We start from the raw sequence: 27,983 nt of genomic DNA, 5'->3' as shown, positions 1-27,983 counted from the left end.
ATAAAAAAAATCTTTATTAAAAAATACAATAAAGGGTAATAACACAAAGTAGGAGAAAATCACTGCCATGCAAATGTCAAGCAGAAAAGTTCTATTTAGAATATATAAGCAACACTTGTCAAACAGTACAAATGACAAACCAGTAGAAAAATAGGTTTGAAAAATAAATAGGAACCTCACAAAGTAGCATATCCAAATAATCAACAGTCAAATGAAAAATGCTCAGCACATTAATAGGAAAAACATAAATTAAAACAATAATATGGTACACTATAATGTAACTTCCCAAGTGCTAAAAATGGAAAAAGTGGACTGAAAGCTGGCAGTACCAAGTAAAAGCAATGACATAGAATGACAAGAATTTTCACCTACTGCAGTAAAAGAGTAGACCTATAACCACTTCAGAAAAAAAGATTGGCTGAATCTATGAAAGCTGATTACAGATTGAGCATCCTTAATCTGAAAATTCATAATCTAAAATTACTCAAAATATAAAACTTTTGGGGCAGCAATATCATGGACCAAATAGAAATTTCCATACCTGATTTCATTTGATAGGTTACAGACAAAACACAGGTGCACTAAAAATATTGCATAAGATTACCTTCAGGCTACATGTATAAGCTATGAAATAAATGAATTTTATATGTAGACCTGAGTTTTATCCCCAAGAAATGTCATTAAGTATATGAAAATATTGCAATTTTTTTTTAAAAATCCCAAATCTGAACACTTCTGGCCCCAAGTACTTTGAGTAAGGGATACTCAATCTGTATGTACCTTAACACCCAGAACTTTCACTCTTCAGTAAAAATATTCTAGATAAATTCATACTTAATAAACATTGAAATATGTATACTACAATGTTCAAAGGAGCATTTATTTATAACATATAAGATCTGAGGGGGAAAAAATTCCACATACTAGTATATGCACACAATGAAAAGCAAAAAATATATATATACACCTGCATTAAACAACATGAATGATCTCATAAAAACTAAGTTAAGACAAATAATCCAGGCACAAAGCATATATACTCAAGACTGAATTTACATAAAATTGAATTATCTATTTATGTGTGAAAATTCAAAATAGTCAATATTTTGACATACCAAGGAGTATGTTAGGCATAAAGTGCGGGCGGGAGGGGGGGATTAAATTACCAGATATAAAACTGAAAATGGAAGGCAAAGAGCACTTAAAGCCTAAAGAAGGAAATGAATTAAAGAGTATGTAGAACACTTGATTTTTCATTCTTGATACTTAGGAAGGTATATACAAATGATCACTAATCAGTCTAAGCAATTCTGACTGTCATGGTATATTAAATAACAAGATAATTTACAAAACTCCATGTGCATTTTATATGATGTTGTCAATTGGAGTTAATGGTCACTTAGCAGGTTACAATATTTCAGTTTTCACTCAAGATTTTCATTCCTAAAACTAGAAATGAAGATACTTATTAAAATCAATTACCAGGCAAATTGAAGTAAGATGTGTGTTCCGGCAGCATGTGCAAAGTACTTGATGTTGTATTTTATAAATCAATTTTTTGAAGAAGGCCTAAATGACACTAAAATTTTTAGAAATACTCTTAAGAGAAAAGATCCAGCCTCTTTCCCCCAATTTCATAAAATACACCCCTATGTGAACACTTAGATAATAATTGGAAAATGAAGTTAAAACAGTCATAGTTTCAAACTCTTTTCATTACCGTTATGAAACTTTTAATTTACCATTTAGAAAAAAAAAGAAAAAACAACCCTTCAGTTGTGCAAAAAGTAAAACATAACAAGATTTTTTAACCTAACCCCTGAGTTTTCACAGAGATTCTAATTTTTTAAATGATGGTTTCTTTTTCAAACTTGTTAAATCTTTGTTGACATTATTCTTATTTTCTGTCATTGAATAGGGTAAGGAGATATCTGACAGGTTGAAAAAAATAACCAAAGTCTCATTAGCATCCCTCATCAAGAGCAATAGTCTATTTGCCCTCCCTTCGATCACCTAAAAAAAGATCTTAATGATGAGTAAAAGCTGTTAACTTAATTATATCTTGATCTTTGAATCTATATGTTTTCAATACTGTTTAAAAATGGTAAAAAAAATATAAATCATAAGTTGTCTTGAGGAAACGTAGTTGTTTTTGAGTTACAAGCTGAACTATCCACTTTTTCATGTATATTTTAAAATGACTAAAAATCAAACTATGATTATGCATATTTGTAAGACAATTTCTTAAAAATAAACAAAGTAAGCCTGTCACTTTGAGGAAAACAGCTAGCAGCAATTATTGCCAAAAATAAAACTGAAACTTTCAAGTGAAAATTAGAATTTAGGAACACTTATATTTGCCACCCTCAGCTTGACACCTTTCTGTATCTTAAAGACATTATCAGTAAGGTCTAGGCTAGGCACAGTGGCACACGCCTTGTCCCAGCAGCTTGGGAAGCTGAGGCAGGAGGATTATGAGTTCAAAACCAGCCTCAGCAACTTAGGGAGATCCTGTCTCTAAATAAAATATAAAATAGGACTGAGGATGTGGCTCAGTGTTTGAGTGCTCCTGAGTTCAATCTCCAGTACCAAAAAAGACATTATTCATACAATCTTAAGTGACATTAGCAAGTATAATTTTTTGATATTATATAATGAAATGTGATTTTTTTGCATTTTTTTTTGAATTTTCTAAAAGACCAAGATGATGTAAAATTATATGTGGTTGAAAAAAATCAAAGAGAAAAATAGACAAATAGACTTTATATAACAGAATATAAAATATTCATTAATTTTATTTCCAATTCCATATTCCAGCTAACTTTTAAAAATACATTTGAATCTGAATGTGGTGACTCACACCTGTGATCCCACTATCTAGGGAAGCTAATGTAGGAGGATCACAAGTTTGAGGCCATCCTCAGCCTCAAATTTTGTGGGATCCTGTCTCAAAAAAAAAAAAAAAAAAGGAAGGGAGAAGAGAAGGATGATGTTGCTGGGAATGTAGCTTCATAACCTCTGGGTTCAATTCCCAGTACCAAAACAAAAACAAGAAAGGAAGAAAAAGGATGGAACAACTAAAGTTTGTTTTTTTTGTTTTGACAGGGTCTATGCTGTGTAAGCTAGGTTCAATTTTGTGGTCAAAAGTGATCTTCCTGCCTCCAACCTCACAAGTTGCTGACACTACAGGCAGGGACCATAGTACCCAGCTTCACAGCAAGTTTTGATATACTGTCAAAGAACTATTCTCCTCACTTTCCAGGTTATACATCTGTGCAAGGCCAGATTTCCTCCATATATAGCAATTAAAGACCAAAAATACAGATTAAATACAGAAGCAGATTAGAGGATACAGTTTTCCTCTAGTTAGCTTTACATTAAAGAGATGTGCAAAAGTAGAGAGCAATGTCACTCTTCTCATTGATTTTTTTAACATAAAATGGATTTCATGATTATTTTTCAATGAATTCATAAATATTTAAGACATTTCTTAAATTTAATTTCTTTAATAATTGATGGATAAACTACATAAGCAATAGCTCTTTGAAGTCCTTAGTAATTTTTATGAATATAAACTGTTCATGAGCCCAAAATGTTTGAGAACTGCTGCTTCAGAATATTAAATTTCACTGGGAGGCTGAAGAAGGAGGATTGAAAGTTCAAAGCCAGCCTCAGCAATGGTTAAGTGCTAAGTAACTCAGTGAGATCCTGTCTCACAATAAAATACACAATAGGGCTGGGGATGTGGCTCAGTGGTTGAGTGCCCCTGAGTTCAATCCTCAGTACCAAAAAATAAAAGAATATTAAATTTCAACCACTGGGCTTTACACCTTTCAAATTCATGTTACTTAGTTCCCATTTTACAACTAAAAAGAAAAGTTAGAAATATGTGTGTGCATAGATACATGTTTGATTATATATTTGTATTATTTATATAACATTATTTATAAAATATATTGTTGGGAGTAGCAAATGAATTATGGGTCTTTGAACTGCCCAGAGACAGAGGGGACACCTCTCTTGGGAACTTTTCAGTGCAAAGATGCTCCTAAGATTGCCCAGTTGCTATGATGACACCCTGTTCAAAAGGTTTTGTGCCAGTCACAGAGCTATTCAGCTATTGACCTCAGGTTCAAACACCAGCTGCCCAAGGGAAGAGAATTATGGGCAAAAGCTGGTAAGTTAATTTTAACTGAGCTGTTTTACCCTCAACTTTGGTTCTGTTTATCTTGAAGAAACTTTCTCACAATAAAACCTTTTCATATTTAAATCTATAATAAGAAAAGTGCTGAGCTTATTCCTGGTCAGTCTTCCCTCATCAGGGGTTTGGCTGATCCACTGAGACCCAGCTTTTTCTCTTTTTTTTTTTTTGTGTGTGTGTCTTTCTTTCCCTCATCCTCTCATTGCCGGGTTCAGGAAACTTAGTAAAGGGCTGTACAGGACAAGGCAATATATAACATATATTATATTACATAATATTATAGAATTTTGTTGTGTGTATGTATATATGTATGTGCACACACACGCACACACACACACACACACACATACATACATACACACATACAAACAAATCTGGGTTGTGTCTTCAATAATCAGTAGACAATCGGAGATCAGATAATCCCCAAAAGCCCTCAACCACTAGGAAATCCTTAAAATTTGTTCATTAGGCTATTGAAGACAATAAAATAACAAAAAAAAAAATAGAGCTCTATGATTAAGTCCTCAACCCTGGAATCAGCCTACCTAGGTTCAGTCATTAGCCCTTCCACTGTTATCTCTCTGGGCTTCCATTTCCCTACCTATAAAATGAGGAAAATCATGTTACCTCCTTTATAGCATTGTTATAATAATGAAACAGATACCTATAGATAGAAAAATTTCTGAAGCATGGTAAGAATTGAACACATGTTAAGTATGGTTTAATTGTGATGATGATGATGAATAATACACCTCTTCAATAGTTAGCAAGAGGAAAACTGAAGGTTTCCAAAGAAACTTAAGTCATTTGGTTAACTTGTTTTTGTTAAAAATTAGTTCTCTGGCAAAGAATGACAAATAGTCAATGTACAACAGTTTTCATTATTTAAGAATACTCACATATTCTTTAATTAATTAAGCAACTATTTTTTGAGCTTGACAAAAGTATTGTGATGGTGCAAGGTATTCAAAGATGAACATGGCATTGATTTTACCCCCAAAATAGTAAATGAACTTCAAACAAAAAATTTAAAAAGAAAAGCAAAATGGAATTCTAAAGCTCTTTTTTATGCTTGCTAACAAATGGCAAGTGGAGCAAAGCCTATACACCACAGTCTAGGCATGTGTGTTTATGCATATTTGCAGAATATCTTGTCTTTATTTAAATCTGAGCGATTCTGTATTTTCTTAGCCAAACTTCAAGGGGAAAAAAATTCCAGGGAAACATCTTGAATAAATGTAATATTCTTACCAATGTATATTAAAATTTTCTACATCAATGCAGAAGAAAGTATCAAAATTAAGTAAATTAATCAATTTAAAATGTCAAGACAAATAGCAATTTAGAAATTGAAACTTTAGGCAAACAGTATGTTAGGATTTTGCAGTGTTTTTCCTAGCAGTCCCACATTTCCAGAAGGCAAATAAAACTGACTCACATTTCAAAATTTGGTTGGAAGAAAAATAAAATAAAAACTAGACAAGTGTAATCATATGGGAATAAATACATGACAATTCGTGTTATTTTGCCATATTGCCTCTCCATTCCACTATTATCTTTACCAGTTCATTTCCTTTACTTTTATAATCTAGCATAATTATAAATAAAATAAGGATGAAAGTTATGGTTTATATTGAAAACACTGATAAAATCTGGGAGGAAAACTTAAGAGAAATGGAAGATCTTAATGAATTTAATAAGACCTTTACTTTAAATCCATTTCTCTTTAGGCATTCCATTAACTGTTTCTGTTTGTTTTTGTTTTCATCTTATTTGTTTCTTTACATAGAGAACAGAGAATTCAGAAATGGTGTAAATTAAAAATTAAAAAACACTAGCTTTAGGGTCAGACAGACATGAATTCTTCCCCTAAGTCTACCAGTGAATAATTTTGTGGTCCTGCTTAAGTTACATAATGTCTCTAAGCCTCAATTTCCTTGCTGGACAGCTGGGGATAAAAGCTACCTCATACTGATGGACTAGTTAAATGGAACAAAGTCCATAATACATAGGGTTTTTATTATTGTTGCTATAGCTTCAAATGTCAAACAATCTCAAATGTTCTTAAATTCTTGGATTAAAAAACTCATTTAGGTTATACCCAGTAAACTGCATATTTTCTTCTTTCTTCTCCAAAGACCATTTAACTTTGTCACAAAAATACCATACAATTAGCACCATTTGTTGTTTCAGACACACATGCATACCCAGTAGCAAGATGGTGTTGCATTTTAATCCAGCACTGTAGAAAAAACTTGAACAGTGTCTTCTTGCCCAGTAAAAAAACAAGAATTTTAGTCCATTCTATGGCTCTATATTTACAAACTTTTAGTTAAAGGAACAAACATTTTAAAGCTGTTATTGTACCAAAAATAAAGTATTTGAAATTCCTACAGTAAATAAACTTTATTGTAAATCTAAAAACATAAGAATCACTCCTTCTTTCTTAACTTCTAGATAATGTACATTATAGTATAGTCTCAAGAATATAGTACATATTTTCCTATTGGGCAACTGCAATGCTTTATCATAAAATTCTTTCAGAGGTAAGACAGACCTCTTTGCATTTTCACAAGCAACATCCACTGAAAGAATTATATTCCATTTTTCAATTATTTCTGTTAATAGGATCAAGGTATATTTTCTTTTTGTCCTCCCTCCTCTCATCAACACCAAGTCATAATTTAACCTAGACATTCTTGAGAGACAGTAGTCATTTCCCCTTTACTGATGGCAAGCCTACAGATGAATCATCTTCATGTAAGTTTCAAATTAGAAACTATAGAGAGGGAGCCGTGTTTTTATCATTTATTAAGTAATAAAATAAAGCTTGGGTATACAAGCATTTCTGCTATTTAAGACATGAATCACACTAAATAGTATCTTGCATATTACCAAAGTCAAAACAGCAACAAAATGTTCAGTTATCAAAATTTCTCATTTTTCCATCAATCTAAAAATATATAAGAAATTATCAGAGCTGCTCATGTTCTACTTAGAAGCCATATACCTCAACATTTTGATCATGAATTAGATTTATTCATCTTATAAATCTTTATCTACAGAATATCCTCTTCAGTTATGCTTCAGGACAATGTATGTTCTACTTAACAATCCCTGCATACCTCAGAAACTCAAAACTAACCCTCTGAATTACACAATATTTACCTATATCTTTACTTTTTGCTCTTGTTTTAAGACACAGAATCAGAAAAGATACACACAAAACACACACACACACACACACACACACACCCGCCTCATTGTGCCCTCTGACAGAAAAGTTATCACTAAATCTGAATGTCATGCTGTATTCTCAATATTAGTAAGATGAAAGAAGAATTCCTTAACGAACAGGGGATTTTTCTTTTTTTTTCTTTTCTTTTTTTTTTTGTATTGGAGATTGACCCCAGCAGCACACTACCACTGAGCTACATCCCCAATCCCATCCCTTTTGATTGTTTTATTTTGAGACAGAGTCTTAATGGCCCAGGCTGTCCTTAAACTTGTAATCCTCTGGCCCCAGCCTCCTAAGTCACTGGGATTATAGACACACACCAACATGTCCAGCCAATTTACATATTTGATAATTCTAATCAAACATGTTACTTATCAAAATGTTAAAATTCTTAACATAATTTTGTTAGGCTTATTACCATAGTGATAAGATGTAGGCAAATAAAACGTAAAATGATTGCTAAAATATTAAACTTAATAGAAGGAGTAAAAGATAAATGTGATAATTTTCCAGAAAGTTGGGTATAAAAGAATGAAAATAATGGCTAGGAATGTAGTTCTGTGGCAGAGTACTTGAATGCAAGGCCCTGGACTTAATCCTAGGGTACCATCAAGGAAATAATGACCACCACCCCCCAAAAAACCCTTACCTCAATAGGTCCTTCACAATCTGGCTCTATAGTTTCCATTCCTGCCAATATTCCACATATAATCTAATTGCTTTGATAATACATGTCTGTACATAGTTCTATACCAGGATTTCTCAACAAACACTTTATAATCCCATAATTCCTTGCAGTGGGAGGCTGTGCTGCTCACTGAAGGATGTTTAGCAGCATAGCTAACCTCTACCCATCATAATAATCCACATAATCCCACTGGCTCCAGACATTGCCAAATACTTCTTGGTGAAGGAAAATATAAAAATCACACTCACTTGAAAACAACTGCTGCATACTCTTATAAACATTTTGCCCTCTACCTGAAATAATTTCCCTACATCTGCCAAAAATTCCTACTCCTTTTTCAAAATCTATCTTAAGTCAAAGTTCCTTCTCCTTCCATCACTCACCTGTTCCTTTTTCTATGTTCTGTTTTCCCCTCTAGATAGTGAGAACCTCCATCATATTATTCATTAAGGTTTCATTGATTTTAAGTGTTCAACGAAGTGTCCATGTGATAACCCTCCCTCCTATTGTCAGGAGAAGATTAGGTTCATTCAACAAAGTCTCACAATGAACATATAATCCTTCAGTTGTTTTTTATTTGTCTTTGCTTCTGGGAAACTAAAATTAAATGATTTACTTGGTTTCAGCAACCCTAGGTCTTTGGTATATCTAGTTCTATGATATTATTATTTAGTTTATTTAGGTTTATCTTTGAATCACCCATTTCTTTGTTTCACATTCTTTTTTTGGAATGTGAACAAGTAAAACTTAGAAGTATACAGAAATAGAGTCGGGGTTGTGGCTCAAAGGTAGAGCGCTCGCGTGAGGCACTGGGTTTGATCCTCAGCACCACATAAAAATAAAATAAAGATATTGTGTCCACCTATAACTAAAAAATAAATATAAAAAATAAAGAAAAATTTTAAAAAGAAATATACAGAAATAAACAATGAAAATGTTACACCATGAAGACTATATTTCAAGAATAAAAAATGAGAAAAAAAATCTCACTAATCAACATTGAACAGTAATTCCAAAGTTGATTCTATACAACCCACCATGTGTTTAGTTATTTTAGGAGATATCATAAATTTCCTAAGAAAAAATCTGGCTTAATTTGCGTGCATATATATTATATGTCTAGATGAAAAGTATATAAGCCAGCACTGTATGGAAGGACAGCAAATGAGCTAGAATCCTTTAATTAAGTAACAACAAAACAATCAAATGTCACAGGCCAAAAAGTCTAGAGATCAGAAACAAGGAGAGATATCTTGAATATTCTGTGCCCTAAGGCTTATTTCTCATATAAGCAACTTTTGCAACCTGAGTTATCCATATCTTTTCTCCTGTCTTAGAACTGGTCTCCACTGCCATCTTTTTAAAAATAATCTTGGTAATGTTGATTTCTAGGTATTGATCCTAAATTTCTACTGAAAATAATAATTTTAATTCACAGTTTTCTGGAAAATTACTTAAAGTAAGAATATTATTTTAGTGCCTATGATCAATTTATAAGACAAAGAAATTAACTAATCAGGAAAGCAGCATCACCTACACTGGACTGCAGAAACTTCACAGAATAAATATGCAAATTCAATATCCTCAAGGCTGACACATTTCTATTATTAAACTGCTAACGTGTTTATTTCCCCCACAATAGATGGATTTTTGTCATGAATACGCATTAAGCCCCATAGTTATTAGCTGTGATGACTAGGTGACAGTGAGGACACTACTTGAGAATTTGCATTTGACAGATCATTGACACACAGTCACAGTTCTCTTTTTTCTCTTCATTTAAACAGAAATCGTGCTGCAGGAAATGAACTGGAGCTATTAGAGATTATTCAGGTTTAATAGCACACATCTTTTAGCTGGCGGATAGAACAATACACAATGTGGCAGAGTTAAACAGAGGCATCAATTATATTCTCAGACCTGTTAATATTTTTGACAATATTTAAATAGCACATCCCTTCAGGGCATGGCTTTTTTGCCCTCTCAGTTACACACCTGTCAAGTGTTTAATTTGCCAAAGGGAAATAGTTTGATTTCTAAGGGTGGTCTTAATACTGAAGCAGCAAATTGGAAAAATTAAACATTATTGAATAGAAGTAATGAGAAGGATCTGAGGGAAAAAATTGTAGGCTTAATTCAACGTGGCATATCAGCATCTGTCATTAATGCAACAATATGATCATGTTCTCCAATATGCTGCATATACCTCAGGTTTTTCAATTATTTAACTCCCTTTGCTTCTCTAAAAGACAGGAGAATGGATGACAGAGGGGAAGAACTGAAGAGATCAAATTTTCCAGTGATGGTAAAAAAAAAAAAAAAATTGAAACAGTAACTTGCACCTGTTGTGCATACAAAAATTATATATATGAAAATATAATTTACATATAAGGTAATAAGTAAAAACTAGGCAATGGTCAGATTTGGGTAGCCACTGATTGAAAAGCATGAAACAAATTTTGTTCCTTGGATATATTTGGTTATTAAATTATACATATTAATAAATTAGCGATTGGTAAATCTGATGAAATTAGAATATTTATATTTTTATTTTAATATACAAAAATTACATAGTTTTAAATTTTTATTTTAATCATATATAAAATACTGATAAGTAAACAGAATCGAATTAGTAAAAAAAATGGAGATTAAAGTGAAAAGTCACAAAAATTGAGGAATTATCAAAATGAAACTCTTGACATTTAGGGATCAAATTCCTATCATTGAAAAGAAGATATAAGATAGGCTGCAAAGCCTAAAAGGGGGAAAGAAGTCCAGGGAGCCAAGAAAACTGAATTCTAGTTCTGGCTTTACCCTTAAAAACAAATCACTTAACCTCTCCAAGCTAGATACTTTCCGTGGTCCCTTTTATTGTTAGCTTTCTCTTCTACATAAAGAGTGACTAAGGACACAAAATCCATAGACACGTAAGACATGCCTACAGAATTCACAATTTAGTCTTAAATATATTATTAATAAAATAGCAAAATCATAGCATATGAACTTGAGCCTCTATTATTATGCTCAATAGATTTCCAAGTAGTTTTCATGTGAACCATGTAGGACTCAAATAGTAATAGAGCCCATATCCTACTTTCATTTGAAAATATTAAATCAAGCTTAGCAAGTAAGTCCATTTGTCCCTTTCTTTCATCAGACACACGAGGGACAAAGATTCTTCACCATTCATAAGGCTGGCTAGCAGGAAAATAATGATTTATCTCACTAGAATAGTGGTGTACTTGTTGATACTCTATTTATTTCAACTTCCTTCCCATTTTAATCACATTTCCATACAATACAATAAAAAGAAGATATCTGTTCAACCTCTCTATACTCTGAAAAACCAGATGATTATTCCCATCATAATTACATTTACATTCAAGATGGTGGTTTCTCCATAAGTTTACCAATTTGTTCTGAAAGTTAGTATTGAAAATTAGTATCTCCATAACTTACAAAGGGGATAAACACACTACAATAACAAAAACACCTTTTAAAATTCATGATCATGACTTTTAAAATCATTACATGGAAATTATTACATATGTCTGAAGATTATTCTTGATTTATTTTAGAGGGGCTACAAATATACAAATTTAGATTAAGAAGTTAACACGACATTAAACAAATTCCTTTTCTATTACTACTGTTTTATCCTTTGCATTTAGCACAATTTTGAGTGTTGTTTTTTGTTTTCTGATATTTTTATCGTACTGGGAATTGAACCCACAGTCCTACTACTGAGCTACACCTCCAGCACTATTTGGGAATTTTTTATTGGAGCTGTTCTTTCACTGCATTATGAAACTAGTTTTCAAGATTCTTTTTTAACCTTTTAAGGCAGAATATTTGCTAGCAAGTCATCCATAACCATTAAATTAATTCTAAAAACATGAGAATGAGAACTTGAAGGCATAATTAACTTCAAACCTTGTGAGGATATGAACTGTTTTAAAAATATTTTTTAAAAACCTGAGAAATAGTGATTAAATTAAGTAAGTTCAAAGAACATCTGACTTTAGTTTTCACTCTGTCACTATGATCCGTTTCAATTTTAGTATAAATGCTCCAACTTTTAATGCTCATAATTTTTACAGGAGAAACACAGTGTTACATTTAGAAGTTCTACCATCTGATGCTGTCATAGAAGCAATTGCTACTTACACTCTTTTAAGAAGTGAGAATTGCAATTCCTCTAACTGATGACAATGTAATTATTCCTTTTACTGTCAAAATAGAGGTGATTTCCCTTCCTTACACACATGATTACACATGCAAATCTAGGCTTATCTGAAATCTTACAAGCATACTCAAATCTGAATCTGAATGAGTAAGATCACATGAACAAGGAGCCTTAGTGATGATGGAAACCAAGTCTACAGCCATCTACCCCAAACATACTTTTATCATCCCCTTTTCCTGTAGAAACTCATTCTTCAGCATCCACACAGCTTTCAACACAATGTCATATCATCTACAATATACGGCAACAACCACTGTAAAAATAACTAGGAAGAAAAAGCCATGGTGAATTTGAATGTCTTGTTTGGAGGTTTAAATGACTTCATTAACTATTCATTAACACATTCGAAAATCAGCCTTCAGAAAAAAACAATCCTTTCACAAGATCTATGCCATGCTGTGAACACCCCAATGATATCCTACCTGGTCTCTCAGCTGCTGTACAGAAGTCTGAAGGTTCAGAATCTGACTGAAGAGTGGGCTCTGCAGGACTGACTTTAGAAGGCCGAGTTTGTCTTCATTTGCTACATCCCCACGTTCTCGTAGCTTGGCTTGCAAGCGCTCTGCTGCCTGCAGGGCCCGATTTTTATCTATTTCAAAGAGTAGCATTAGTAAATAACAGACTCAAAACATGCATATCAAGCATATAAGGATCCCACGCTTGTGGAAATTCTCAAATTATGCCTCTTAAGTGCACAAAATTGTCTTTTTTGAGTAAAAAGTTTTACAAAAGTACAAAATTTTAATAAAGTACAAAAGAACAAAAAGTACAAGACTGAGCACTTTTTAATACTTTGAATATTTTCCCTCAAAATTAAACAGCAAATTACACAGTATTTTTTATATTTACATTTGCTTCGAACCAATGGAATTGGTTTGGAAATAAAACAGAAAGGGTGTAATATGTAACTGGAAATGTGCCCCACAAACCTTGAAGGCTCCTAATAAGAAAGTTTCTTTGAAAGCAAGAAATTGGTTATATTGTATGCTGAATACAATTAGTCACAGAAACCAATTCAGATGATGGCTATCCAAATTCCAATGTGAGCTGTTTCAACTCTTTCATAAAAATCATGACTTTTTTTAATAAAAAACAAATGATCTATGACCTCAAAAATGCAGATATCTGCCTTCTTTAAAAAGATATGAAAATGCTTATTTACATATAAAAAATTAGCAACATAATTGGCTCACTAACAAGTGGATATGGATAATGTTAATGATTAATCACAATATCCAAAATATAATAATTTCACATATTAAGAAGCAAAGTATTCTACAATTGAGAATTTACTTAAAAATACATCAGAATAACACAGAGTATTTCAAATAGATTACTTTTTGATAGTTGAAATATCTTCCTCCCCAAATTAAATGCCATATTTACATATGCTTCAAACTAATCCAATTCAAATAATTATTAAATGCTTTATAAATCAAGCGCAAAGTTTTTTAAAAAGTAAATATTTAAGTATGTCCTAACAGTCCTTATATCTTATATACTTACTTCTACCAGGTAGTGAATTTCTACCACAAATAATAGCCAAAAACATATCTTTGTAGTCACACATACACACAATACACATACTCACTTATAATTTAAGCCAAATTTGTTTTTTATTTTTAATAGAGATTGTACTCAGATATATGTCCTAACACTTTCAGGATGATAAGAAGTACCTGTATTAAAATATATTTGAAATATCACAGTAATCAATTACTAGAGATATTTTATATATAATGGCAATCATTACTAGAAATACTTTATATAGCTCCAAATCTGGAATTACACAGAAATTGGGCAATTAAAATATGAATTAACAAAGATCATGATTTTACATAAACAAAAAAAAATGAAATAAAATAACATTTACTCAAGCAGAAATTTTAAAGCAAATAATGATAAAGATGTACCCAAGAATTTTCATCTGGATCATCTCCCATGGTAACTTAGAATGTGAATATATTAATTCTCATGGCAATTGTTACAAGGTGTCCAACTCAGTAGTAATAGCTAACAGAACAAAGCTGAGAAAGTAATGATTTACATAATTCTGTACTTCCCCTTTCCTTTCCTTTCCACTTTTGTGTAGGCTAGTTCTCTTTATGGTGTATTACTTCAGTATAAAATGAGTGATAGAGATGTGCATCCATGCATTTTTATGATCAGCATAGGACCAGAAACAAAAGTCACATCATCATAAAAGAAGCTCCTATTTCTTTTACTGCCATCTACTCTCCTCCTACCCTTAAAACATGAAGCTGTCTAAGCATCAACCGTAATCATCAAGGTGCCAGAGTAAAATCTAGATACCTTCAAAAAGTTATAATAGATAAGCTACCTGGAATACATACAGAACTGCTATGTCTGATAATGGGAGATATGTACCACACCTGATATACTTGTAAACAGATGAATAAACTAGTTTCTCTAGAAGGGATTAACACATAAACATGGGAAATCTAGCTATTTCAACCTAAATTATCTCATAAGGAAATTAAATTGCCTTCAATGAAGTTACCAGCTAAAGAGATTGTTACTGTTCTCCTCGTCAAGTAAAAGCAAGAGCTCAACCAGTTATGGCACATGCCTATTATACCAGCTACTTAGGATGCTGAGGCAGGAGGGGTCACAAGTTTGCCACCACAATGAGCAAATTAACAAGACTCTGTCTCAAAATAATTTTATTTTAAAAAAAGGGATGAGAGTACAGATCAGTGGTAGAGTGCTGGATTCAATCCCCAGTAAAATACACACACACACACACACACACACACACACACACACACACACAAAAGGGCTCAGAGGCAATTCAGCCACAAATACAAGAATAATGGTCATCTTTCAATATTAAAATACTAATAAATTTTCTCCTGTAATCCAGAAACAAATATTAACTACAACTGGGTTCATGAATTAGATTTGGGTATACATTAAGCTTTATTAAAACCCAGAAATGGTAGAATGCCATATTTATTTTTATGTACAAATTATGTGTGCTTTGTAACACTTCACATGAGACTGATCAAATACAGAAAAGTATTATCCTGGCACAATGTTAGTGGATAACAACCTTTTAAATCTAAGTTACCACAGATAGAATCTGCTATATAGAACATATCATACTCAAAGATCCCAAAGGAGGGAGTTTCAACATTTAAAAATGCAGGAAAAAAAAGAATAAGTCTTACCTATGGTTTCCAACATTTCTTTCAAAGTTCTTCTCTAAAATGACTTCAAACAGCAACTAAAATGGAACTCTGAGGGAAAAAAGGACATAAAATGAAAGGGTTATGTTTTCTCAGAACTGTAATTTTCTTTTAAAACTAAATACTCTAAATAGCACTTGATACCATTGTAATTCCTCTGACCATTAACTCTTGTTGATATAACTTCACATAGTTCTCATTACAGGCAAAAAAGAAAAAAGTCAGCACTCTAGAACTTACTCAAAATGATATGCGCATACCCATGTTAACTGCAATAATAAGTAGAAAAGCTTAAATTCTGTTTTAAATAAGATGGTACAAGTTTCTAAAATATTTCCTGAAGAGCTTCTCAGCACAGACCACTGTAATCTTGGATTAATTTACAGATCCTTAACCACAGAATAAGGAGCTTATTTGAATCTGCATATGAAATTCTCTAGGCAAAAATGATAAATGAATTTGTGATCTTACCCTCAAATGCTCACAGCCTTAACTGGGAAGATAATATACATACCAATTAGACATGAACTGTGACACCAAAGCAGTATAGTATTACCTATACTGCTTTAATACATTAAATCATGGATTAAAAACTGAATAAAAGAGAGTGCCCTCTTAAATTTTTCAAAGGTTTTTAAACTATCCTTCTAACTATAATGTTCTCCTCTTTCCACTTAAAAATACCTTCTTAATTCCTTCTTTATCTTCACATAGATCTTATCTTTCTGGAAACACTTAATTGGACACTTTGAAGTCCTGGGTACAGATATGCACAGCCAACATCCACATCACCAACCATAATCAGCCTCTGGTATACAATTCTGCACAACTGTCTCCAGAGGTACAACCTCCCTTTACTTCACAGAAGATCCTGAGTTAACCAGGTGTCAATCTTCTCAGAGGAGGAATCTATCACCACATATCCTCATTCTTCAACTGGAAGGTGAGACAGGCCATTTTTCTGAGAAAGACCAAGTTGCCCTCTATTACCTCTTCAAGAGGAAAGGATACTTGGCAAAAAGTAGATGTATGTAGATGAGCAGATGCATAGAACATCAATGCCTACAATTTGCTCTGTATAATAACAGAAAATAGTACTTGCTAACTTCCTTATCCCAATATAGAACAGTAGTCTGAAAACATCAACTCCATTCCAAATAGTCAAACAGCTCAACTAGTGGCACTTATTTTAAAACTGCCCTAGTATCAAGGAGAGGGCACTGGCTCTGACCTAGAATTAAAAGTTAAATAACAGTGTAGCTTTTAGCAAGTAGCCTAACATCTCAACCTTGGTTTTATAGAATATAAACTTATTCATTGAGTATCTTGTGATAAATGAGATAAATAATGTATGCTAATTTCTAGCTTACAAAAAACTCATAATTATAAAATATACATTCAGGATTAATGTTGAGTCCATATAGGTTAGCATTCCCATGCAAGACAGTATATATTCATGAGGCACCATACAGAGGACTTAAAGATAAATTTGTGATATTTTTAAATTCTTATTTATAAGGAAACTACAATACTCTTTCAAAAAATATCATAATAGCAAGTTTCCTCTGAAAAAATTAATTTCTGAAAAATTAAACCTAAAAGTCAGGAGACCCCAAGTCTACCAACATGTATCTAATTAAATAGACAGAGGAATCATGAAAGCAATGAAGAAGCATGAATAAGTTTATCCTTGTTAAGTTGCATATCTTTTCTGACTCTAGATCTATTTACAAATAAATCTTATTAATAAATTTTAGAAGGAAAATAATTATATATATATATATATATTAATGTTTGGTATGCACAATAAAACTTAGCTCTATCCACTTTACCTTATGAAAAATTAACTCAGAAAGACAGGCACTATTCATGACATGGGGGAAAGGTAGCCTATGAATATAGCCACTGATTTATGAAGAGTCCGCAGAGAAAGTTGAGCAGGAAGTTCCCAATAGAGAAAAACATGGCCATCCAAAGTTCACCAAGAAGTCAGTAATGCAGATGTAGAGCTACTTACACTACCATCCATCCTTTAAGAAACTTGTTGTAAGAGCTTTCAAAAAAAGCCCCTCCTGTTGCAAGTCGCTGACAGTGTCTCCCAGGGGAGAGCTGAACTTACTGTGAATTTCACTGATAAAACATAGTACAGTTTCATAGCTTCTCTGTACTGGTCTAATGTCCCTAAAATAAAATCATAGCTTTTTTGAAGTTTACAGGAGATTTCACTATTTACAACCATGCCAAAGAGATAAGTTGTTTGTTTGTTTGTTTTTAAAAAAAGGGTTTTTCTTATGTCCCTTATCCTTATCCCCAAAACCCAGTAAATTCAGTTCTAATTATATATAAATCATTTGTAATTGAAGAACTTTTAAGATAGAACAAATCTAATTCTTTCAAACTGCAAACTCATTTTCACCCACCCTTTCACCACCTTACCATCTCCCTTCTCTTTTTACCCATTTCAACACTACATGGAAATATAAGGGTACCTATGTCATAAAAGCAGGCCATGGTCATAGGGTAAGTCTTATAGGAGACCCAACAATAGGTCAGAAGCAGCCCAGGTTCTTCCTGGGCAATTCATGCTAGCAGTGACAATGTTGAATCAAAGAGGCAGTAGAGATGAGCTGTAGAGATGACCAGGAGATCGACACTACTATGGGGGTAGAAGAAGCAATAATAACAGCAAACAGGGCACCTACAAAATGCTAGGCACTTATTGAAGCATGCTATCCAGTTATATCCTTTAACAGTCATACAATCCATTGACTTTACATAAGTCACAAAAAGACTAAGAAACTTGTCTAAATCACACCACCAGTAAGTAATAAATCTAGGGTTTGAGTACAGGCAGACAGGCTCCAGAGCCCACAATTAACTCCTACAATATGCTGCCCCTCATTAGGAGGAAAAATTTATCTTATCACATTTTTCCCTTTTCCAAGTTCAAAATTGTCATGCGGACCTTGCCCTTTATGAGGTGAAATGAAAGGAAGAAATAAGGACCCAAGTGTAAAGCATATAAATATAAATATATTGTCAATTTTTTAAAACGTACAGTATAATACATTAAATTACTACAACTTGTATAATATAAGGGAAATGCTTATTCATGAAAAATTATTAGGTACATATTTATTTTTAAAAGCATAATAGGCACAAGTTTATAAAATATTTCTGCAAGTTTTATGGATAATAGTAAACTATGACAGGAACAGAGGACACTGAAGGAAACCTATTTTGCACTGCATTCTTTTTCAGCTTTTTATCTTAATATAGAATAGCTCAGATTTAGCAAATAAAAATACATGATGCCTAGTTAAATCTGAGTTTCAGTTAAATGATTTTTTTAGTGAATAACCTATACAGTACTTGGAAGATAGTTATATTAAAAAAACTAATTTTGTTTTTTATTTGAAATACTTCTGTTATTATTGTTGTTGTTGTTGTATTGATTTGGGGAATTGCACAGGATGCTCTACCATTGGCCTATAACCCCCAACCCTCTTTATTTTTATGTAGAGATAGGGTCTTTCTAAGTTGCCAAGGCTGGCCTCAGAATTTGTGACCCTCCTCCCTCAGCCTCCCAAGTAGCTGGGACTACAGGTGTGTACCACAATGCCCAGCTTTAACTCACCTTTAATTGGGCATTTGTTATTCCATATGGCAAATCTACTATATATGTATTTGCTTAGAAATTTTAAATTTAAGACAACATTTTAATTTAAGGCCTGAGAGCTTCCTGTCAAAATATAATGACAACATTACTAAATCCTTAATAAATCTAAAGATTCTACCTGTGACCATATGATTACCCAACAACTGGTTGATAACATCAGTTTCAGCAGGGGAGAGAAATCAAACTGAGTATTTGCTTTTACTGATGAAAAGAAACAGAGCAATTGCCTAATCATTTTTAATTTCCAACAAGTTGTACTGGTAACATGGAGACACAGCTTTTATGTAGAAAAGAATCAGTGTTTGAAACAACACAAATCTGTCCAATGCAGATTTCATGGCAATGAACAAATGAAATATGTTTTGTGCTAAAAATAACTCTATGAAAAGAAACTGCCCCAAATGCATACAATTTTCCAAACAATTCTGACTGAATAAGAAACACAAAATTTAAAAATCTTGTTGTGATGGTTTGTAGCTTGTCAAAGTTGTTCAGCATCTGTTATTGCCTTAAATTTAGCATTTGTCTCATTTATAGCAGCTTCAGCACTACTGAAGTTAGCAGACAAAAGCAAGATTGTAGCTGTTTACAGGTAGTTTGTTATCAATTCATTTGGTAATGACAGCAATATTACACCTTCAGTCATAATTTCTACTTTGGATAACACTACTGAACTATTGCTCTGAAAGGGAAGAAACTATCATGGTATCCACCAATCTCATGTTGTCATCAGCAGAAAACATCAGCCTTTTCTTAGCATCTGTTCTTTTTAACTTTGCTCTCATTCTTATAGGCTTTGATCAGAAAAAGTATTCCTGAGCACAATTTTTATTTTCAAGTTGTCATTTCTAAATATTTCCAAATGCCTAAAGTAAGAATAAAATTTATTAATTCAATTTTGTTCCCCGAAAATCAAAGAAAATTAACTATCAAGGAAACTTCGCTTATCAACATACTTCATATATAGATATTCTTTTTCATTGATATTCTTATCCTCCATTTATGAAGCCATATACTTGTCCAAAGTGAAAAGTCTGAGGGGTTTATTGGGTTAGAAGAGAACTCAAATTCTGTTATTAACCCATTCAATATACACACAAGGTGCCCACATGATGGGCAGGCTATCAGGTGGCAGAATTAAAGAAATGAGGACTCAGTCTGAGAACCCAATATAAGTGAATGGAAGAAAAAGTAGTAAGATGACTATTAAAATACAGAAACACAAAAAGGGGACCCAAATGCCACACTGAGGAGTCAGGGAAAACTTCCTGAAGGCCTAAAGAACAGGCAGGAGTTAAGACAGAAGTTGTGAGAAGTATCTCCTGAGCACTGCAAAATTTGTTATACCTGGATTGGTATGGGTGAGAAAAGGAAAAGGAAGAGGTAACAAGGCTGGCACATTTCCTCCTTTGATTTGGAAACTCCACTTCCAATAAAAATATGAGATCTTACTAGCAAAGACTTTTTTTTTTTTGGTACCAGTGACTGAACTCAGGGGCACTGGACCACTGAGCCTATCATATCCCAGCCTGATTTTGTATTTTATTTAGAGACAAGGTCTCACTGAGCTGCTGAGTGCCTTGTCCTTGCTGAGGCTGGCTTTGAACTTGCGGTTCTCCTGTCTCAGACTACTGAGGCACGAGGATTACAGGTGTACGCCACCTCGCCGGGCTGGAAAGACAATTTTAATAAGAGCACTGAGGTAATTAAGAATAGGAATTGAGAAACAGTTATATCAGAAAAACAAGGCATGTAAAGTTACAGCTGTGAGTGAATAAAATACCATGAAGCATTCAGTTTTAGTAAGAGCATGAGAAAAGCCACAAGCTGTAACCAAACAAAGAATAAGTCCAGTGTCCAAAAACATGGGATCAGAGAGTTCATTACATAAATGAACCCACAGTTCTGTCACCAATATTCACAAATAATGAAAATACTTCTGGCTAAAAAAAAAAAAACTACATTTATAGAAAATCAAAATGCTCTTACTCCAAACACCACTAGAAAAATAAGCCAATGTGCATATTAAAAATGTAAGGTACCATTAAAATACCAGAAATTATACAGACTCTATATAATTGATATACCAGGTGGAAAAAAAGATGAAACAAACAAATACTCAAGAAAACTAAAAAAGATTGAGAATAAAGAAAAAAGCAAAAGCACAGTCAACAAGAAACGCAAATAAGAGAGTTAAAATAAATCTAGATATCTATATTTACTATAACTATGAAAATATTAGAGTTACTAAAGAATAGATTTGTAAACCAGATTTTGAAGATAAAATTGAGATGTGAGAATAAGTATAGATAGATACAACTTATCTAAATTTTAAATGTATACATAATAATATATGTTACATAAAAATACACATATTTGCTTTCATCATATTTAAGGATGGCTTAAAAGCCCACTTTCTGAAATCACAGCAATAGTTACTTTCAGAGATGAACAGATACAAGGACTAGCTTCAAAACATGTCAAAGGGGGAATTTAGCTTCCTCTATTTTTTTAAGAAAGCAATATTTTCGTGTTTTAAAGTATACTCATAAAAAGTAAGTGGGTTAAAATATTTATTGACCAAATGGTGCAATATCTGCAATTTACTTCAAAAAAAATGGAAATGGACAGCGAAATGGCTTAGAGTAAAGAAAAAACAAAGCTGACCATGAACTGAAGGTTATTTAAAATGAAGAATAGATACCAGATTACTGCACTCTTCTGCTTGCCTTTATGCACATTTGAAAATTTTCATTAAAAAAATTTTAAAAACTAAGCTATTGGCAGTAAGTACATGAAAATGTTATCAAAATCTGCTGTGGGAGAGGACAAAAATTAGAGATGAACATTTTTTTTCTTTAAAATTCACAATATTTTTTAAAATTCTCCCTGCCATCTTTTCTTATCAAAAAAATATTTCACTGCAAACTACTAAATTACTCAGGAAATTTCTTACCCTTGGTAAATGGTTCCAAATAAATAATTTCTTCAAGCTAGATTACTTAATTCCAGCAAAAAAAAAAAAAGAAATATGAAAAGATTTCCTCAAAAATTAGTATCTAACGCAGAATCATTTTCAGTTTTAATTTACTTTGATTTTCTGGTGGCTACTCTGCTTCTAGTTTTATCGAGCTTTTTAAGTATGAGACTTAGAAGCAGATGCTTATGGCCTTTGCCAATTCCATGTCAGAGAGCAGCCAGGCAAAAAATGTTCAACAACTGTTGATGTTCTGTTTTGGGATATATAGGTAATCTAAACCAAAACCGCACCTTCAGGAATGGTGAGTAAACCCAAGAGTAGAGAAATATAAATCTGTTTCAATTAAAAGAGATTCATGTTATCTTTCATGTATATTCAAAAGGCAATTCAATAGAATCAACAGTTATAATACGTGTAAGATAATACTAAAATAAGGAGATGTGACATATTAATACACCATTATATAAACATAAATAAATCACAATCAATATTTTGACCATGAATCCATAAAATTTAAAGAAGTTTGACAAAAATAGTATTATCTCATTTCTGTTGTAAGGACTTTTGTAATGGGAGAAAAAATCCTATCTAAAAGGAAAACACATAGGATATAGAAATTAAAACATTTTACAAGCAGGCAAACTTACACAACAAATGTATCTATACTAACAAACCTGCTCATTAAATTTGCTTTAGTTTTGAAAATTACTTTTTTTTAAAAAATGCCTGGCCTAAGGTGAAATGTTCTTTGTTCCTTCAAAAGTATATATGTTCTTTCCTTAATTGCAGATTATCAAAAACACATTGATACTAGTTTTATAAAGACATTTTATCAGTTCATGTTCACTTCTAAAATTATACACTTAAATTATTTTTTGTGATTTTTCTGAGTTAAGTTCCTTATGTGTTGCTTATACTCAACTGCAAGGTCAATTTGAGTTGAAAGGAATCTCAAACATGTAGCTCACAGCTACACAAGTTAGAATTCACTGAGGCTGGATTCCATAAATCAGTGGTATGTCTGAGATTAGAACCTCAGGCTGCTGCTATTACTAAACTACAACTTCTCATTATAAAAAATATATTAGATAATCAATTCTATTTATAGTCCATTGTATCATATTTATGTCCTTCACCCTCCAATTGTTTAAAGAGTCCATATTTGTTTTAAGAGTCCAAAATATACATTAAAACTATGGATTCCACACCTTTTCACTGGGCCCCCATTTTCGCATATTTTCCATCCATAAAGTTCTCTTAGAAGATTCCAAAGGGCAAAGTGCCCTCCCTTCAAATTGTTAACTCCCACCAATCATAGTGATTCAGGGAAAAGATTTACATGCTTCTGATAAAGAAGATTTAGTCTCTTCTGTGTTTTTACTCCCTAGTTAAACTCAAAAGGAATTTAGGTTGTTGGGCAGTTCGCCCCTATTTGCTACCACATTTTCAGTGCTAAGGGCCAAGATGCAACATACCAAGCATATTTCTTGGACAGAACCAGGCACAGGGATTCCTCCAAGGGCTGCACTTCTAGGTGGAACAACATGCCAATGCCAGATTGCAGAGGTAGCCAGCTTCCCGAAAAGTACTCACTCTAGCCACAATATTTTTTTTTGCGGGGGGGGGGGGTGACCTAAAACATGCAAAAGAATTAACTTTGTGGCATAGAATTCTCAGGTGTAATTCCTACACTGGCAACAAATTCTCCAGAGAAATTATTTCAGGCTCCTGCCTTTTGCCTGCCTGCAATGAGGCAATTCCCTAGTGAAGCCTGGGCAGACTATGTCCTTGGTGCTTCTAAAAAGCAAAGACTACTCAAAGCTTCTCCACAGGACCCAGAAACTCAGCTGGCAACTGGTCTATGTTTGAACTTAACTGTAAAAAGAGGGAACAGACGGTAACGAGATGTCTGTTATTTCTCAACTGCCCACTCAGGGAAGGATTTTCAGTTAAGGAGATCTTAATGACAATATTTAGACAGAACAATACCTGGCACTGTCATTTATAACCAAGTGATTCCTCAGTGGAAAGCCCTAAAGGTTGGTGAGTAGAGACAAACTTTCCAATACCCATAAAGCTGTGGAAAGAGGAGGTGGGAGAGTTGACCAGAATATTAACAATGCTGTTTCAACTTACCACCTTATCCAACAACCTCAGGTTTACACTATTCTCCAAAGGTCATTTTCTATCTTTCCTTTTTTATTCTTTTTTTTTTTTTTTTTTCTTGAGAAGGGGTATGGGGGTAGGTACAGAAGATTAAATCTAGGGGTGTTTTACCACTAAGCTACATCCCTGGTCCATTTTTATTTTGAGCCAAGGTCTCACTAAGTTGCTGAAGCTGGTCTAGAACTTGGGATCCTTCTGCCTCAGCCTCCTGGTCACTGGGATTACAGGCAGGCACTACCAGGCCTGGCTCCCTCTAACTCTTTAAGTAACTGTACTTCCACCATTTCCATATTATTGTTCTAAATTATTTCTTCCATCCTGGAATCTTTCCTATAAAAATTATGAAGAGTATCATCTATCATATGAGCTACTTAGTTATTACTGAGCTATAAGTATTATACATAATTAGATATTTTGGTCCTTCCCCATCAATCATGCATTCAAAATTCAGTTTGTGACTTCCATAATTTCCCTTTGCTGAGTTTGGATATAAATAAAGACAAAGTTTACAAACTTTACTCAAGAAATAGCTGTCTCAAATTTCTGATCAGAAGTCCTCTGGGACAGACACTGGAGTAGTACTTAATGTGGCTGTTTTTCTCTCCTGTAACTGGGCTTGTGGTAACTAGTGACTTGCAAGCCCTCTTGGTGGAGTTCCAGCTCTGTGAAGAAAAGCACCCTGAAGGTATTATGAAGGGCTTGTGAGTTATCACTCTTGCTCTGAGGCTATTCTTCACAATACTTTTCATGGAGCAATTCAGAACCTTCAAATACACTTGGCAGAAGAAATTTTGGAATTATCAATGCTTAATTGTTGAAACATATAAGAAAATTTTGTGCATTTTAATGATTCCCAAACACATAACTTGTTAACACCAGATTTTACAAATATGTAAATGGTGGATCAAAGAGATAACTTTATCAAGATCATCTAACTCAGATCATTTATTAAGCAATCATATTTCTATAGGCTTTTGGGAGGTTTTTTTGTTTGGTTTGTTTTGTTTGTATAAGGGATTGAACCCAGAGGCATTTAACTACTGAGCCATGTCCATAGCCCTTTATTTTGTGACAAGGTCACACTAAGTTGCTGAGGCTGGCTTTGAACTTTAATCTTCCTGCCTCAGCCTCTGGAGCCACTAGGATTACAGACATGTGCCATCGCACCCAGCCTCTGTAGTTATTTTTGTAGGACATACTGAAAAGTCTATATATACTGAAAAGCTGCAGGAGGATTTGAGAACCAAGAGTGAAAAGAGGAAAGAAGGAAATAAGAATGGAGGATTGAAAGTTACTCAATCAGATTGGATGTCTATGCTGACTGGATTCCTTAAGTAACAAACTTGTCAATTTTTCATAGTGTTTTGCTGATTTAAAAAAGCAACTTTATTCCTCAGATACAAATCTGCCACCTAATACTCCCTTGGAGATGCAGAACTTTCCAAATATGTTTTTATCATTGGAATGTCTAAAACGTAGGCTTGGTTATAACCTACAAATTGAAGCAACAATCTGTTATTTGGGGCTTTCAAAAAAATGCTATTCACTAACAACCAGTAATAAAACTGCATTTAAGAATTAGTTACTATTACATCTACTATAATAATGATTCTTCCTAAGGATAAAATATTTTCCACAAGTGAAAGTTTTAACTTCAAAATTGGGATCATTTTTACTGTTTGAAATGAACTACTTACAAAATAGTTTTCATATACCCTGTTTTCTTATGCAGAACATGCATTTTTATACATATGCATTTTGATACTCCCACTTTCAGATAAGAAAATTGAGGCTCAGAAAGATAGTGTTTTCCTTTACATACATGATGGTTGAAAGTAAAAGTAACTTTTAAATCCAACTCAAGATGGAACAGCATCAAAAGCAAGTCCCTCTGCACCAAATCACAGTTTTCAGATCCAATAATAATAATGCAGGAAAGAAAACAGCTATTTACCTCCAGATTAAGTAGCTCAAGGCACCTGTGCTTTCACAGTTCCCAAGTTACTTTATAAAGTTCTTTTGAAGAAACACTGTGATTGTACTAGTTGTGACATCATAGGTAAGTTGCTTAACTCTTCTGAGCTGCCCTTTCCTTTGTAAAGTGGACAGTAACAATAACTTATGCAAAATGCCTGGAAGTAATAAGCACATAAAAGCTATTATTATTATTCTATATCTTATTTACTATCTAAACACCTTTTTATTTTGCTGTTTCTGTTATCGATTTATGCCGGCTTATTTAATCAGTGACTACTTAATACAAATCAAAATTCATCATTTCTGGGATAGCAATTACATTACAAACTATACCACATTTTACCTATGCAGTGCTGTTTTATAACACCTTTTCTATAAATGAAAACCTCTTTTTGACAAATAAGGGTTTCTACCTGTCCTTTACCTGTTCAAACTCCTTCAAAGGAGCAGAAATGAACCAGACAATTGCAAACTAGAGTTTAGTCAAAGTACTGACATTTAAAAGTATAAGTTATCTACTAAAGAAGACAGATGGAAAGAGAATGGGTGTTTTGTTTGGGGTTGGGGAGTTAGGTTATTTTTTTGTTTGTTTGATACCGGGGATTGAATACAAGGGCATTTAACCACTAAGTTACATCTACAGCCCTTTTTATTTTTTATTTTGAGACTAGGTCTTGCTAAGTTGCTTAGGGCCTCCCTAAATTGCTTAGGACCACCCTAAATTGCTGAGGCTGGCTTTGAACTGTGAGCCTCCTGCCTCAGCCTTCTGAGTCTCTGAGATTACAAGCATGCAGCATCATACCTGGCAAAACTGGTTTGATATATGGCAAGACACAGATAAACAGGGGAGGAAAGAAAGAAGAGATGAGGGGAGAAAGCCAAAAGAAAGAACAAATACAAAGTTGAAGTTGCATGGAGAAGACAAAAGAAGCCCTCAGAAAATTCCTTAGCATTCACCAGACCAACAGGAGGTAGAGGTAGGTGCTGACTGAGGTTATGGATTCAGATTTGCAGGAGAAACTCAACATTTCCTCCACCAAAGTAAAATTTAATCTCAAAGGAAGAATTAATTTATTTTCTTGTTCATATCAAGTAGTAAATCAAGACATTAAATCTGAGTAAATTTCCTTGTACTGAGTTGTCAACAGTATTAGCATCAGTTAGTTAACTGGCATTGTTTCCTAATTTTTAGAAAATCAATAGCAAAAAAGTAAAACTATGGAAACAGATATTGATATATTTTACAGATATTGATATATGTACAGATAATGATACGTTTTACATACCTTGAAAAATTTATTGTATTATTTCAGCAAGTCGTAACTGACCACTTACATTTTCCTAAACGTAAGTCACAAGGAGTTTAGCATGAAGACACAGAGTCCTTCTATTCATCTTCAAATAAATACTTTCTATTTATGTATGTTTGTGTGTGGCTCACGCACACGCAAATGCACACAGTGCTGAGGATAGAACACAGACCTCATGTATGACAGGTGACCATTCCACCACTAAGCTACACCCCCGGCCCCCAAATAAACATTTTCATATCTAATTTTATGTCATAAATTGTTACTTAAGAAGAACATCCAAATTCTA

The 27,983-nt window shown here is 33.2% G+C and overlaps 1 protein-coding gene across 14 annotated transcripts in view; it reads right to left on the bottom strand.

Annotated features, from left to right (window-relative positions):
• Positions 1-27,983, bottom strand: part of Mpdz (multiple PDZ domain crumbs cell polarity complex component) — a 158,144-nt gene that overhangs the window by 118,951 nt on the left and 11,210 nt on the right. For all 14 annotated transcript variants that reach the window (XM_076845967.2, XM_076845972.2, XM_076845971.2 and 11 more), the window contains exons 2-3: positions 15,565-15,633; positions 12,796-12,962 (exon numbers count right to left, since the gene is read on the bottom strand). In XM_076845967.2, coding sequence (XP_076702082.2) covers positions 12,796-12,962; positions 15,565-15,580 — 183 coding nt within the window. In that variant the 5' untranslated portion in view covers positions 15,581-15,633. The remainder of the gene's footprint in view (positions 1-12,795; positions 12,963-15,564; positions 15,634-27,983) is intronic.

Source organism: Callospermophilus lateralis, chromosome 2 (assembly GCF_048772815.1).
Source record: "Callospermophilus lateralis isolate mCalLat2 chromosome 2, mCalLat2.hap1, whole genome shotgun sequence".
NCBI lineage: Eukaryota > Metazoa > Chordata > Mammalia > Rodentia > Sciuridae > Callospermophilus > Callospermophilus lateralis.
This window is presented reverse-complemented; position numbering and strand designations above follow the sequence as displayed.